General features: G+C 37.1%; 1 protein-coding gene across 8 annotated transcripts in view; it reads left to right on the forward strand.

Moving 5' to 3' along the window:
- EXOC6B (exocyst complex component 6B) overlaps window positions 1-16,608 on the forward strand; it is a 618,440-nt gene that overhangs the window by 344,073 nt on the left and 257,759 nt on the right. For all 8 annotated transcript variants that reach the window (XM_086700860.1, XM_025932555.2, XM_086700857.1 and 5 more), the window contains 2 exons: window positions 984-1,095; window positions 12,731-12,865. In XM_086700860.1, the coding sequence (XP_086556986.1) occupies window positions 984-1,095; window positions 12,731-12,865 (247 nt within the window). The remainder of the gene's footprint in view (window positions 1-983; window positions 1,096-12,730; window positions 12,866-16,608) is intronic.

Here is a 16,608-nt window from a genome sequence, read left to right on the forward strand (position 1 = left end):
GGGTGGTGAGTTTACCTGAAAAAAAAAAAAACGATTACACAATAAGGGTTTAATAATGTTCACTGGATTAAAAATGAGGGAATAAATTCAAAAAAGGAAAATGTCTTTATTCGTCATTTTTGGGATAGTAAGGATTACAAGACACTTATGCATTATTAAACTACCAGCCTAAAACACTTATTTTGGAATCAGAGCTAAACAGACATTCTATGAAAGAAGACAATACAGAGGTAACTTTTCTTAGGGGTCGTTACCAGCAGTTAGCTGTACACAATTAGTGGTAGGAAGCCGACGGAGAGACCAGGTTGGAAAATTATTAATATTAACAATCTGTGAAGGAACTTGGAAGTATGGGAGAAATAATGGTTTCAGGATGAGGAATCATGCTGGGTAACTGTTTATGTGCTCTGAGAGACAGTTTATCATAGTGTTTAAATGCTATGGGCTTTAGCGCTGGATGGCCTTGTTCAAAGCCTTTTTTTGCTGTTTACTTAATGTATGACCTTGAAGAAGTTACTTAACTTCTCTGTGCCTTCATTTCCTCATCTGTAAAGTAGAAATAATAATAAAAGTACTTTGTATCATTGGTGTGAAGTTTAAATGAATTTTATTTATTTTATATGTTTATTTATTTATTTTTGAGAGAGGGAGAGAACATGAATGGGGGAGGGGCAGAGAGAGAGAATCTCAAGCAGACTCCATGCTGTCAACACAAAGCCCGACGAGGAGCTCAGTCTCATGAACTGTGAGATCATGACCCGAGCTGAAATCAAGGGTCGGATGCTTAACCGACTGTGCCACCCAGGACCACTAAATGAATTTTAGTATATTAAAGTACTTAGAATAATTTCTGGCACAAAATAAATGTTATTCGCTGCTGCCATTATCATTAACATCATCAGAAGTACCACTGGTGGTGCCTTGTTTGTTTCAAGAGTAATCCTGCTCCCTGGTATGACTCACTCTTGATAATTCTTTTTCAGCTCAACCGAAGTCGATGACATGATTCGTAAATCTACAAACCTGTTGCTAACCAGGACTCTGAGCAACTCTCTGCAGAATGTCATTAAAAGGAAGAATATTGGACTTACTGAGGTAAAGCTGCTCTTAATGGAGGCAGCCAAGGCAATATGTGAACAGATGCCCTAAGCTCTGGGGCCTGTTTGTAAGTTAATTATAACTTTCTATATGGTCCGTCATGTTCTTACTGATGGATTCCTAATGGTGAAAGTGCAAAACAAATCATTTGTTTTTTTCTTTTGTCCTCTTGGAGACATTTATTACATTTTGAAAAGTCACTTTCTTTCTTTCTTTCTCTCTCTCTCTCTCTCTCATTATTTTCAGTACCTAACTGGTTTTCCTTTCTGAGGTTGTTGGGATACATTTGTATTATTTGCCATCAATTATATAAAAACAAAATTGTTGGTTGGAGAATATAGTCAACATCAGGTTCCTATCCAAACGAATGACAGTTCAAATACAACATACAATATGAAACCACATGTGTGTGCGTAAATCATGGATGCCAAGGATATTGGCACTTGTAGTCCTTGGTTTGTGTTAGACTCAGCTTTTGGTTTTGAGATACCTCTTGTATGTGAATGGTGAATTACTCTTTATCAGCATGTGAGTCTGGGGATCTGGGATTGAGGAAATGTGGGAGAAAGGCGATCGTCACATTTCTGTGGAAGCTTACAGAATCTCACAAAGCAAGAAGGGATATTACACACGTGTTGCGAACAGTATCTTGGCAAACTGAAGATTTGGCACGTTGGCGTGGAGTCCTAAAATTTAGAAAGATGTGAAGTTTCCTTTCTCTTGGAAACCCAGGATTGCATGGGAGAGTCGACCTGCCATTTTATGGAAATTATATTGCCAAAAGTGAGAGCTTGGAGGAATTTTTTTTCACAGGGAAAGGGAAAGGCTGTTGGCCATATGTTTTACTTGTAGAGGTGGTGTAGTTTGGAAGTCCGTTGCTCTAGGAAAAATTGACGTTTTCAGATATACACTGTCAGAGATCATGGTGAAATTCAGCAAATGGTTAATGAATCTGACTCATAGGTAAAGACAGCTGGAAGCCAGGTGAACATCTCCTTCTGATTTTGGAGTGCTAGCTTCTTTCCCTGGGTGAACATTTTAAACTACTATAATGTGGAACTTTGGCAGTGTTTGAGTTCCGTGTATAACAAACTTTTTTTATGATTGAAAGTTACATTTGACATTATTTAGGACAGTTCCCTCATTTTGCAGAGCTTCCTTTCTGTTGCTGGGTATAGAGATATTAGGTATTATCTTTATGTCTAAGAATAGGTTAAGTTCTTTTCATCGTCAGGAAGGCTGAGCAAAAGAAAAGTGGAATGAAGTGGAGTGAAAAGTAGGAAGTCCTCCTCCTTCTGTTACAGTGCACTGTTCTCCTTATGTGGATCCCAGGTAGGACAGGAAGTCTGTTATTTAGTTTTTGAACTATCTCTGTATTATAACTTTTGATACAGGTTTTCTTATGCCATTTAACAGTCTCTTAAAACATTTTAAAGAGGTAGCTTAGAAGGAACATGGTGTGATAGAAACAGCTTTGGCCTCAGAAGTCTCTTGAGTTTAGTTGTGACTGTGCATGTCATTGATTTGCTGTGACATCTTAAGAGAAAGACCTAACTTCTCAGTTCTTCAGTTTTCCTGACACCATTGTCCTTTGCAAGGGCCCTGCACATATCAGGTCAGGACAGGAGAAGCGGTAGAAGCTTATCAAAAGAACTATATTTTAGTTCTTGGCACTATTTCAGTGAATGCTAAATATTATTCCTAAGTCATTGGATCTTTCTAGGTAATAATGTACTTTCAGTATCAATATCCTTGCATATGAATGAAGGAACATCTACACACATTTATTTATTTTGGCTTTTATGGTGGTTTGTACATATACAGACAAATACATACCCAGTGATTTTTTTTTTTTTTTTTAATTTATTTTTGGGACAGAGAGAGACAGAGCATGAATGGGGGAGGGGCAGAGAGAGAGGGAGACACAGAATCGGAAACAGGCTCCAGGCTCTGAGCCATCAGCCCAGAGCCTGACGCGGGGCTCGAACTCACGGACCGCGAGATCGTGACCTGGCTGAAGTCGGACGCTTAACCGACTGCGCCACCCAGGCGCCCCTTTATACCCAGTGATTTTTTTCGCCAACCAGTAAATCTTAGAATAATTATATTGCTCACCTTTGGAAAGACATTATATCCTCCTTTACAGGTAACTAGCGTCAGTTCACATCTGCACGTATCATCATACTAGGTAACATTTGTCGAACAGTTTGTATTCTTCATAGTCTATTCACAAATACCATCTCATTTAGTACAATGACATTTGAAGCTGGCTACGCATGTGTTATTATTCCTATTTTATAGAAAGCGTAATTAAAGTTCAGCGAGATTGCCTGAGGTCATATAGTTAACAAAATGATAGAAACGAGACCTAAGTCTGGGTTGTTTTTTTCCCAAACTTAACTCACTTTTACTATAATGTACTGATTTCCATATTGATTTAATTATTTCATCATAACAAAGGGGCTTTTACAAGTCCATAGTACTGTGGAAATTGTTCTAGGTAGAGATGATTTTGTGTCAGCGAGCACATATCCATTCAAGCAGTAGAAGTATTATAAAACCACAAAACTAATTGAACCCTATTTCAGGTTGTCAGACAGTTCCTTCAGGTCTTAAGAGTTCCTGTAAGCTAATGTCTGTCTGCCTGTCTTGTTCGAATTTATGTTACCACATTTCTTCTTTTTTCTGTCTATATGCTCTATCCTTTTATCTTTTCCTCTCCGTACACTGGTTTTCTTGCTTTTGTCCTTGCTTCTTGGCTTCCCCACATTGACTCCGCTCAACATTACCTTTTAGTTCTTGCTTACTGTAACTTGAATGCTTCACACTCTCAGACCTTACGTGACTGTCCCGGTTCAGTCAGCAGGTCTAGCTGGTTTCCTCAGGTTGCTTCTTCCAGGTCTGTGGGAAGAAAGTCAGCAGAGCAGTGGTTAAGAGTGTGTGTCCTTAAGCAGACTGCCTGGGTTCCAATTTTGCCTAGGTTCCCTTCCCTTAATAAATGTGTTCTTGGGAGCGTGTAGTTCATAGGTTGTTGTGGGGATTGAATGAACATAGGAAGTACTTAGAACAGTACCCAGTATGTAGTAAATACTCCACGTATGTTACCTGGTGTTGTTGAAAAAGAGGTCTGGGTAGGTAAACAGTGACTGTCAAGTTTAGTACGGGGTGAAGTTTTTTCAACCAAGAAAAGTTAGAAGATTACAACAAATGTCCTGTTAAGATAAATAACTTGCTTGTTGACTTTATAATATTTATTGCATACCTACTGTGTTTAACAGGCACTGATCTAAGCTGTTTGGATAAATAAGTGAACAACAACAAGAATAACAACAGAGATCCTTGCCTACATTCTAGTGGCAGAAAACGTGATAAATAACAGCAAAATAAATAGTAAATCCTCTAGTATGATAGAAGGAAGTGAATTTGATGAAGACAAAGGAAGGAACCCATGTTAAGGAAATCAGGAGTCTGGTGGAGGTTCAAAGTTGGTCTTATTAAAAAGAGTAGCATCTTCTCAACATCGCTCCTCATCAGGGAAATACAAATCAAAACCACACTCAGATATCACCTCACGCCAGTCAGAGTGGCCAAAATGAACAAATCAGGAGACTATAGATGCTGGCGAGTATGTGGAGAAACAAGAACCCTCTTGCACTGTTGGTGGGAATGCAAACTGGTGCAGCCGCTCTGGAAAACAGTGTGGAGGTTCCTCAAAAAATTAAAAATAGACCTACCCTATGACCCAGCTAGGAATTTACCCAAGGGATACAGGAGTACTGATGCATAGGGGCACTTGTACCCCAATGTTTATAGCAGCATTCTCAACAATAGCCAAATTATGGAAAGAGCCTAAATGTCCACCAACTGATGAACGGATAAAGAAATTGTGGTTTATATACACAATGGAGTACTACGTGGCAATGAGAAAGAATGAAATATGGCCCTTTGTAGCAACATGGATGGAACTGGAGAGTGTGATGCTAAGTGAAATAAGCCATACAGAGAAAGACAGGTACCATATGTTTTCACTCTTATGTGGATCCTGAGAAACTTAACAGAAACCAATGGGGGAGGGGAAGGAAAAAAAAAAAGGGGGTTAGAGTGGGAGAGAGCCAAAGCATAAGAGACTGTTAAAAACTGAGAACAAACTGAGGGTTGATGGGGGAGTGGGAGGGAGGGGAGGGTAGGTGATGGGCATTAAAGAGGGCATCTTTTGGGATGAGCAGTGGGTGTTGTATGGAAACCAATTTGACAATAAATTTCATATATTAAAAAAAAAAGAGTAGCATCTTGATGTTGAGTTATTGTTTTAAGGGCAAAGAGCATTTCTTGGCAGAGGTTAGAGCAAAGGTCTAAAGATATTTAAGTTCCTGGTTAGTTCAGGGAACAATAAGGAAGCTAGGAAGGCTAGAGTGGAGTGAGAAAGGGGAAGAGAAGCAGGAGATTAGATTACAAAAGTGCCAGGGGGTTGTGGTAGGGCCACTGTAAAGTGTTTGGTTTTTATTTTGAGTGAAGAGGGAAGTCATCATTGCAGGAATTTGATTAGTGGTACTATGTGCCATATTTCAAAGGAATCACATTGTTGTATTGGGTATCCCCAATACTGCAGGGTGTAAACAGGGAGACTGGTTAGGAAGCTAGGACAGTAATGCAGCAAGATTTGATGGCCACGTGGGTGGCAGCCATGGAGGTAGTAACAGGTGACCAGATTTGGAGTTTAGAGTCAGCATGCTTTCCTGATGATTGGATCTGAAGGGAGAGAGAAAGCGAGGAAGGAGTTGAAGATAAGTCCATGATGTTTTGATTTGAGCAGATAGAAGGTTGTATATACCATGCACTATGATGGCAAAAACTTTAGGTAGAGCTGGTGTTGGGGTAGAGGATATTGGGAATTTGGTTTTGGAGAAATTTAATATGTAGTGTTTATTACATATGCAGTTTGTGATATTGAATAAGCGGTTGTATATATGAGTTTGGCATTTGAAAAAGAGGTTTGACCTGGAGATGAAAAATTGGGAGAATATAATATTTGTAACCACTTGATTGGATAATATTACTAAAGGAATTTGTAAAGATGGAGAAGAGAAGATGAAGGACTGAACCCTTGGGCACTCCATTATTAAGGAGTCAGGAGAAAGAGAAACTCACAGAGGAGATTGAGAAGGAGTCACTAGAGAATTAGAGGGAAAACAAAACAAAACAAGAACAGTAACAGGAGTATGGTGTCTTGGAAGCCAAATGAAAAAAGTGTATCAAGAAGGAGGGAGTGGTCAGTTATGACAAATACTGATAATAGATCAGGGTAGATGAAAATTAAGAATTACTATGGGACTTAGCAACTTGGAGTATGTCGGTGACCTCAATAAGATTATTTTTAATAGAATGATGATAGAAGGCTCCTGATGGAGAAGGTTGAAAAGAGAATGGGTCCTGTGCAGAAGAGTTTCAAATAACGTATGTAGATATTACCCCTTCGAGAAGGTGAGACTTAGCTCCCACCCCTTGCGTGTATGTAGGTTGTACTTATGACTTCATGTAAAAAGTAGGGTATGGAAGGAGGGAAAACGTTACTTTACAGTGAAGGAACCTGGCAGATACTACCTCAGTCAGGTGATCAAGGTTAAAATCATCATTGATAAGTGATATTGATAGCATGTACCTTTGACAGGGTGTGATGAGAAGGCACCTGTGATCTTTCTTCCAAAACCCATGACCCCAGTCTAACTGTGAAAAAAAGATTAAACAAACCCAAGCTGAAGGACATTCTACAAAATACCTGACTAGTACTTCTCAAAACTTGTAGGGTCGTCAAAAACAAGTAAAGTCTTAAGAAACTGTCACAGACCAGAAGAGGCTAAGGAGATATGACAGCTAAATGTAATGTGGTATCTTAGACGAGATCCTGAAAAAGATAAAACATTAGGGAGAAACTAGTGAAATCTGAATAAAGCGTGTTGCTCAGATAACAGTAATATACCAATGTTGGTTGCTTAGTTGTGGCATATATACCATAGTAATGGAAGATGTTAACAATAGGAAGAACTGGGTGTGGCACACTTGGGAACTTTTTGAAACTATTTTGTAAATATAAAACCATTTTAAAATAAGGTGTTGACTTGAATTACACAATTTAATGTATGAGAAGAGTCAGAATGACAAGAGTGACTTTGGAGACAGCAAGGAGAAAACAACTCTTTCAGGGAATTTTATTAGAAAGGTAAGCCAATGAGGTGGTAATTGGCAGGGGAAGTGAATTAAGCAAAAGGTTTTTTTTTTTTTAATGTTTATTTATTTTTGAGACAGAAAGAGAGAGCACGAGTGGGCGAAGGGCAGAGAGAGAGGGAGACACAGAATCGAAAGCAGGCTCCAGGCTCCAAGCTCTCAGCACAGACCCTGATGCAGGGCTTGAACCCACAAACTGTGAGATCATGACCTGAGCTGGAGTCGGACGCTTAACTGACTGAGCCACCCAGGCGCCCCTTGTTTTGTTTTTTAACAGGAGATGTAATAGCCTGTTATTTCTGATGAGAATGTTGCAATGGAAAGCAGAAAGTTGACGATGTAGGAGAAAGGGGGAATCTTTGGAGTAATGCCCTCGAGTAGAAGAGAGGATGTAGACTGCAATGCACAAACAGAGGGATTGGCTTTAGATGGTGTAAAGTTCATCTCTGGTAACAGATGAGACTCAGTGTATGTGGACGCAGATGGTGGTGGCTGGGCATATTTTGTGGTGGAATACTCCAAATGCTCTGTTTTCTCAGTGAAAGATAGATCTTCAGCTGAAAGTAGAGATCCAGAGCAAATGTTGGGGTTGAAGCAGAGAGAAAGTACATCTTGGGGTATGGAAAAGAGATTGGTTGGTGCTGGATAATGTGGTTATTTTGTAGCATTAAGTGCCCACTCTGGCTAATGGATAGGAATTAAAGTGAGACTAGTCAGAATGGTTGTAGATTTTCTTAAGCCATATTTAACGGGAGATATGTTAAGTAAGTCCATATCAATAATAGCTTTCACGAATTTGGTATATATTACATTCAGTACTTTATCATTTATATAATATTTATATGTGATAATTTGTAATCTATTGATTATTTCTTTGGTATGACATTGATGCTATTATCTCAATTTTAAGATGATGAGAGATCTTAACTTTGCCTAAGGCCACACAACCAGTAAGTAGTTTGGAAATAAGATTTAAGACAAGTTTTGAAATACAAAATTTTCTTTTAAAAATAAGATTTGAAATAATGTTTAAAATAAGATTTCCTTTGTTCTGAACCTTTACTCTTGCACTACATTAATTTAGAAGCATCAGTACCATGCAGAGGAAGGAAATAAACCACCAGTTAATATTAATCTCAGAATATCAGAGAATTAGTTACGTTTGAAAGAAAATTTTAAGATGAATCAAAACACATCTTACTTCTTTATGAAGAATGAGTTGATAGAAAGGTTTAATGTATAAATTGGATTAAATTGTATTTATTGTAGATAATAGAAATAATATAACTTCACTTTATTTAAGTCTCCACTCAAATGTCATTTCCTTAAGGAGCCCTTCCTTCCTCGACCACCTATCTGAGCCCTACCATCAGCGTGCTTATTACTACTTGATATTATGCTGTATGTTTATATGAGTTTGTGGTTACTCTAATCTCCACAAGGCCAGGGGCCATGTCTGTCGTGTGTGTAATTATGTACAGCTGTATTCTCATTCCTTGGCACAGAGGAGTTCTTAATTGATGAAGAGAAGAAAGAAAAAAGAAAGATAGGTAGGTGGGTTCCTATGGTTAAGTTAAAGAAATTAAGATTTCCTATTGGTGATACCACATTGAATATTTATATATATATTTAAATTATATTTATAACAGTGCCCCAGGAGACCCAAATAAATGACCAATGCTTTGCATTCCACCTTTTATTTATTTATTTATTTACTTTTTTAACATTTATTTATTATTGAGAGACAGAGAGAGACAGAGCATGAGCATGGGAGGGGCAGAGAGGTGGAGACACAGAACTGGAAGCAGGATCCAAGCTCTGAGCTGTCAGCAGAGAGCCCGACATGTGGCTCGAAGTCCCAAACCGCGAGATTATGACCTGAGCCAAAGTCCGACGCTTAACCGACTGAGCCACCCCAGGCGCCCCTCCACCTTTCTTTAATATCATTTAAATTGATGACCCTGTAGCTCTATCCTGTTGTATATCTCCCACATATCACTGTTTGCCATCCCCTGTTGTTAACAGCACTGATATCGCTAATATCACTTATTTTGTAAGTAAGTCTTGTCAAATATAAGCTTTGTACTAGATTTTGAATTTGGAACCACTAGCTCCAAGTACTTCAGTATTTTAGGTATTTGCTTTGGAGATGGTAAAAAATTGGTAGTCGAACCAGCTTTTTTTTATCTTTGCTGGGTGAAACGGAGAAAAAAATCCTTGAAATCTTAGGTCGAGTTTATTTTTGCGAATGAGAACCAAGGCCGCTATTTAGTTCTTCATCTTCTTGCCAATCCAACAGTTGAGAAGCACTGTTGCTTTGGGTCAGCATTTTCTTGCTTTGGGTCAGTCCTTGTGGAGCTTCAGTGTCCTGAATTCTCTGCTTTGGGAAACAGAGGATGTGAGAAGGTAACAGGTGACTTCCACACTCTGCTCTGTGCTTTCCTCATCATTGTCTCTGCTACGGGAATGAGAGACAGAAATATTTTCTGCTTCTTAATGGTTTTTAACCTAAGTGACTCATGTCGTTCATGTGTGAGAGGTGGTTGTTTGCTTTATAGTGTTTTCTCTCTTTTTTTTCCAGGCAATCCTCAGAGAACTCTGCTTTATATAAGCTATAACCAATACTTAATCTATTGCTAATACCATGTCCTTGAAACAATATTAAGGACAGTTTGGATTGCTACAGTGATATATTTATGGAAGAGAGTGGGAAGTGGGGGTTAAAAATATCAAAGGAGCTCAAACTCTGATGGAAGTTGATATCTGAAATTGCTTCATTTCATCCTTAAGTTCAGAATTACCGCTAAAGTATCTGGCTTCACATTTGTAAATGCCCTTGTAAAGATTTTGGTTAGCTGTCATTCAGAAGTAGAGATCATTTAGGCCTCATGAACAGACAATATTCCTTTTGAAAATGACATGGTATCTAATGTAATCGTAGAGTGTTTTAATAGTCTATTCTGTGCTAGGCAATGAAACATTTCAAAAGTGACTGACAGCCAGTTGATGTAATTCATGGTGATCTTTTGTGTTGACAGATCTTTAAAAAGTCAAGGGAAATTACTACTGTACCCAGTGAAGCCGCCTCCTTTTTTTTTTTTTTTAACTGCCAATATCCTGCAAAACAGGACAATTTTCTCTTTGACTGCCACTATTTTTTATTTCGATAACATGACATGATTCCTCCTTATTATTAGGATTTCTTTTGATAGATGGAATATGTTCCCTCTAGGTAATGCGACTTTAAAATAGAAATTCTTCAGTTCTCCAAATTAGCTCTCTGACTTTCTAACTTATACATCAAGACAACCTTGCCGGTAGCCACCCTCCCACTCAGGAAGAAGAGTGATTTAATTTAGACAATTAAAAATTTTTAAACGATTTTAGCCTTTCTTTGAGGGAGAAATGTGTTGAAAGGAAGAGGGTGATGAACTGCTTATTTCGGTAGGTTTTCTTTCCTAGAGCACTCTACGCTTAAAAGTCTAATGTTTTTGGTAATTTTGTAGGAGATCATATCTGTGTCCAAGGCTCAGAGTCTCCAAATTCAAACTGTAGAATGAAGGGAAGGGTGATGAATATGAACTTGTCTGATAGGCTGTGGGGAATAATACAGAGATCAAGTCCCAATGTTGCCCTAGCATTTCATTTGTTTGGAATTGCATCTCTGGGTCTCTGCCCTTTGTCTTCATGTTTCAAAAGTAGATATTTCCCTCACATTTTCCAGCTGATCCTTGGGGAATAGATCCTTGAGTACCTTTTTCCTTAGTCCAATCCATTACGAAAGCATTGTCATTATGATTTGACATGGACTCTTTGAGAATGAACTGTGCTTTAGCCCTGTGCTGGTTGCTGTTGGGGAGATAAGAGTGTACTTTCTGATTATAATCCTATTAATATTTTTGTGTCATATTCCACAGTATAATACAATGGCTTCTACTGAGGTGTAATTCAACTTTTAAACATTGTTTTGAAGTACCATTTGATTGTAAAATGTATGTTACCCCCCCCCACCTTCGTCTTCAGTTCTGATTTCCCTTTGTGTCATCTACCCACTCTGCCCCGGCTCACTCTCTCACTGGACTAAAAGGTACACCTAAGTTCATCCGTAACCTTATACACCCAAACTTCCCCTACCTTCCACAGCCCTGCCGCCACACACAGTCTTGTGCAAACAAAAAGTTAAACATGTAGAAAAGAGAGACAAAAAAAGATTCTATTCCATTTTCTTTTCAAATTTCTTTTACACTGCGAAACGTCAATACTTTTCATAGTTAGAATAAGTAATAGGTACCTCTCCTTTTTTCAGTTTAAACTTATTTTTTACAAGAGAGGAATCAAAGCATTTCGAGGTCTAGTTGGTGACAGACCCAGAAACTATTATTTTGGCCTAATGTATGGTAAATGTGCACCTCCCCCCGCCATCTTATGCTTATGCTAAAAGGCAACATCAGAAGTCATTTTGATGAGTCCATAATTTGAAGGTAGAGGACTTGGATTTGAGTCCTAATTCCATTTAGGTTATGTGAGCTGGAGAAAATCATTTCATTCTGTTTCTGTTTAGTAAAATAGAAGCAATAATTATGCCCACTTAACTTACTTTTCCAGGTCGCTGGGAATACAGTGTAAGAAAATGAATTGTGAAGTAACTTTACAAACTTTAATTCTATACAGACAGTAAGAGCCATTCTTTCTCATCCTCCTCTCAAAGTTATTTATAAATGACTTTTTATCTTACCAATACTGTCGTTTTTAAGGATCTCTCCTGTTAGAAAAGGAAAATAGTATTAACAAAAGGATACTTAATCCTCAAAGTAACTATGTGAGTTAGAAATTATTTTTGGCAGTTTACAGATAAAAAAGCAGCCATTAGAGAAGTTAAAAAACTTTCTCCAGATTATTAATTTGAAAGAAGTTAATCCACTTGTTTCTCTGACTGTAATGTCCATGTTATTTCTTCTAGAAACTAATGTAGTTTGTTAATATACTGCAGTCTATTCCAACATCTCTGTGTTCATTATGATTCATTTTGAAACTTCTTGCCATTTCAGTTATTCTTGTTCTTTCAGTGGGAGTTCATTTATTTAATTCATTTAGCAGTCATTTATTGCCAGACACTGTGCTAAACACTAGCAGTTTTTGTTCTTAGTCTAATCTCTTAAACAGAAGATATACATTTAAAATAGAATGACAAGTGCTTTTATAGTAGGGGAAATACAAGATGCTTTGGGAAGTCAAGGAAGGCTTCATAGAGGAAGTACAACCTAAGACCATGCTCTTACAAGCCCTTTGTAGAATATAGATGGCCGCTGCCATTATAACTTTTGTTTTTCTTCTATCGGTAGATTCCTATTGAGTATTCGTTGTGGGGTGAATAGTCAAATGACTCTTACATGTGCTTGTTATTTTCTAGCTTGTCCAGATTATTATCAATACGACACACTTGGAGAAGTCCTGTAAGTACTTGGAAGAATTCATTACCAACATCACTAATGTGCTTCCAGAGACCGTCCACACCACCAAGCTCTATGGCACCACAACTTTTAAGGTGAGAAGGCTCTATAGTACGGTAAAACTGCCTGCAAGATACAGAGTCTGGGTCATTCTACCCAAGATGGCTTTGTTTCTCCCAGGATGCCTAGTAACATGATTCATAATATGGTTTTGAGAATAAGTACTTATAATTTCCTTAGAAAAACAAATACCAATGCTAATTTCTGGATTTTTTGACTTAAAAATGTCTGCATCTCTGTCCACTAAATCTTCCTTGTATTTTGTACTTGAAAATGACTGTTTCCTCAGTTGGCCCTCGTTTTAGTCAAGAATTCTTAAGGATGGTCTAGCTAATAGTCGTTGTAACTAAAATCAACATCAATTAATTTTATTTTAATAAGCTGTCCTTGCTTCTTTGTGTTCTGTGTCCAGATTTTTTTTCACTTTTTTAGTGAGGAATTTCTGCCCCTTACTATTGTAGTTAACAATTTTATAATCATTTCACAAGGCCACAGCACTAGCTTTGATCCTGAGTTTGATCAAATGAGAAGAATGACACTCTTGTAGAGCAGAAAATAGATTGATGGAGAATTTCTGGAGAGTGAATGACTTATTAAAAAGGCCTTAAGAAATTCCTTTATATTGCCTTGTGACCTTTAAATAAATATTAAGCAGAAAAAGTAGTCTAACATCTTAAACACTACAATGGTAGACTCTGACATAAAAGCCAACCTGTTGTTTTGGGTTTTTGTTATTATTGTTATTATTTGATTATTTTAGTTTGGAATCAAATCTGTTTCATCCTTTTGAGGTTGGTATTAATTAGATACAAAGTTGTAGATTGCAATCATGATATATGTCCACTGGTGTCAACTTTTTCCTATCCTTTTATCCTCTTTCCCTATTTATTGGCACCTTCCCTTGAGAATAGATTTAAGACAAAAAAATCAAATTTGATTCATAACTGCTTATTATATTTTATGAGATGAAATTGTTAGTAAGATCTCTTTTTGTGTTATAAGAAAAGGAATGAGAAAGAACCTGAATAGCCAAAGCAATCTTGAGAAAGAAGAACAAAGCTGGAAGCATCACATGTCCTGATTTTAAATAATATTACAAAGTTTTAGTAATCAAAATAGTATGGTATTAGCATAAACACATATGCATAGATCAATGGAACAGAACAGACAGGCCAGAAATAAACTCATGTATATATATGGTCAAATAATTTACAACAAAGGTGTAAACACAGGAACACACAGTGAGGAAAGAATAGTCTCTTCAATAAATGGACAGCCACATGCAAAAGAGTGAAACTGGACCCCCATGTTTACACTCTATACAAAAATCAACTCAAACTAAGGATTTGAATGTAAGATCTGAAATTACAAAACTTCTAGAAGAAAACAATGGGTTAGCTTCTTGACACTGGTCTTAGCACTGATTTTTTAAATTTAATACCAAAGCAAAGGCGACAAAAGCAAAAATAAATAAGTGGGACTACATTAATCTAAAAGGCTTCTGAGCAGCAAAGGACAGAACACAAAGGCAAAACACAAAAACACCTGATGGATTGAGAGAAAATACTTCCACATCATATAGCTGATAAGGCATTAAATATCCAAAATATGTAAATTACTCATACACCCCAATAGCAAAACCCCAAATAATGCAATTAAAAGGGGGCAGAGGGACTGAATAGACATTTTTCTAAAGAAGATATACAAATGGCTAATATGTACATGAAAAGATTACTGTTGGTGAGATACTACCTCATGCCTGTTAAGATAGCTAGCATCAAAAAGACAAGAGAGAACAAATGCCTGCAAGGAGGTAGAGAAAAGGGAACCCTTGTGTGCTGTAGTCAGGCATGTAAACCAGTATATCTGTAATGGATAAAAGTAAGGAGATTACTCAAGAAATTAAAAATAGAACTACCATGTGATTTGGCAGTCCCACTTCTGAGTATATATCCAAAGAAATAAAAATGATTATCTTGAAGAGATATTTATACCTCCTTGTTTATTGCAGCATTATTCACAACAGTCAAGCTATGCAAACAACCTAAGTGTTTATCATTGGATGAATGAATAGGTAAAGGAAATGTGGTACATATATTTGATAGAACATTATTCAACCAAGAAAAATGAGGAAATTCTGCCATCCATCCAACATGGATAGACCTTACGGGCATTATGCTAAATGGAATAAACCAGACAGAGAAGGACAAATGCTGCATGCTATCACTTTTATGTGGAATCTTAAAAACAAACAAACAAACAAGTCAAACTCACAGAAACAGAGAGGAGAAAAGTGGTTGCCAGGGCATGGGGAGGCAGGTAGAGGAAATAGAAATTGGTAAAGGGGTATAAATTTTTAGCTGTAAGATGAAAAAGATTTGAGGATCTAATGTAAAACACGGTAACTATAGTTGATAATACTGTATTGTATAATTGAAATTTTCTAAGAGAATATAGCTTAAGTGTTCTCACCAAAAATAAATAAATAAATATTTAAGATAATGAATGTGTTAATAACTAAATGATGGGAATCCTTTCACAGTATGTACACATATCATCATAATGAACATGTTAAATATAATTTTATTTTCTGAGGCACCTGGGTGGCTCAGTTGGTTAAGCATCTACCTTTGGTCATGATCTCATGGTTCACGAATTCAAGCCCTGTGTCAGGCTGATGCTGACAGCCAGAGCATAGAGCCTTCTTCAGATTCTGTGTCTCCCTCTGTCTCTGCCCCTACCCCGTTCATACTCTTGTCTCTGTCTCTCTCAAAAAACATTTTTTTTTAAAATTTTCAATTATACTCCAGTAAATCTGAAAAAAAAAAAAAAAAGAGATGTTCACAAAATATTCTTTATGTATGTATGTGACCATGGGTCATTCATTTCAAATTACCAAAAAAAAAATTCTGTTATACATTGTCTTATATTGGTATCATTACTTGCAAACTTTCAATAATGTTTCATTATATTATTGTTGAAACTCTTATAGCGAAGAAAAGATTTATCTGATAAAGAGGACCCAAAAATGAGTATGGTAAGAGCTTTAAGAACTTTAGAATCACCTTAGACAGTGTAATAAAAATTATGATTACTGTTAAATATTAGCATTATTAAGGAGGATGGGCAATACTTTCATCAAAAATATTTCCACTTAATTTACTGTGGAAGCCAAGACTTCTTGGGAAAGAAAATGTGGGAGGGACTGTAGTTGAATGTTCACCAGAGAAGAGGGACTTAGGGAGTTAGAGTGTGAGGTTCATTTATACTTGTCTCTCATATGGGGAATATGTAGAATGTACTGCTATTCTTCCCTTAATCCACCTCAATTTTCTTATTTCAAGGGCTTTTAAAATTATGGTCAGAAATCCTCCCAAAGGATGGCTTGTGTAGTTTGTTGTTGTTCCAGCATTAAAATTGCTGAGGGAAAATTAAGGGCAGACAGGAAGCCATAGGAGTTGAGTAGCCAGTTAAATACTTAGTAAAGGAGAAGTTCTGGAGACCACTAAAGGTCATGTTGACAAGTGCTTATTGGAAACACTGATTGCTTAAAACACATTGAAAGTTTATTTTTACCAGGACTGTTTCAGACCAACTAACCCAGAACTCAGTATAAACACAGCAATTATAGCAGCTACATGTTGTGTATTTTCCTAAGCTACTGTTTCCAGAAAACTTTCCCTTGCAGATGGAAACCTTTATGCTGAAAAAGGGGCAAAAATAATCAGAAGGTCTTCAAGGTATTTTCCTGCAGAATTGCCCCTTGTTCCTGCCATGT

This window comes from Puma concolor, chromosome A3 (assembly GCF_028749965.1).
Source record: "Puma concolor isolate L17-30 chromosome A3, mPumCon1.1.hap2, whole genome shotgun sequence".
NCBI classification, from domain to species: Eukaryota; Metazoa; Chordata; class Mammalia; order Carnivora; family Felidae; genus Puma; species Puma concolor.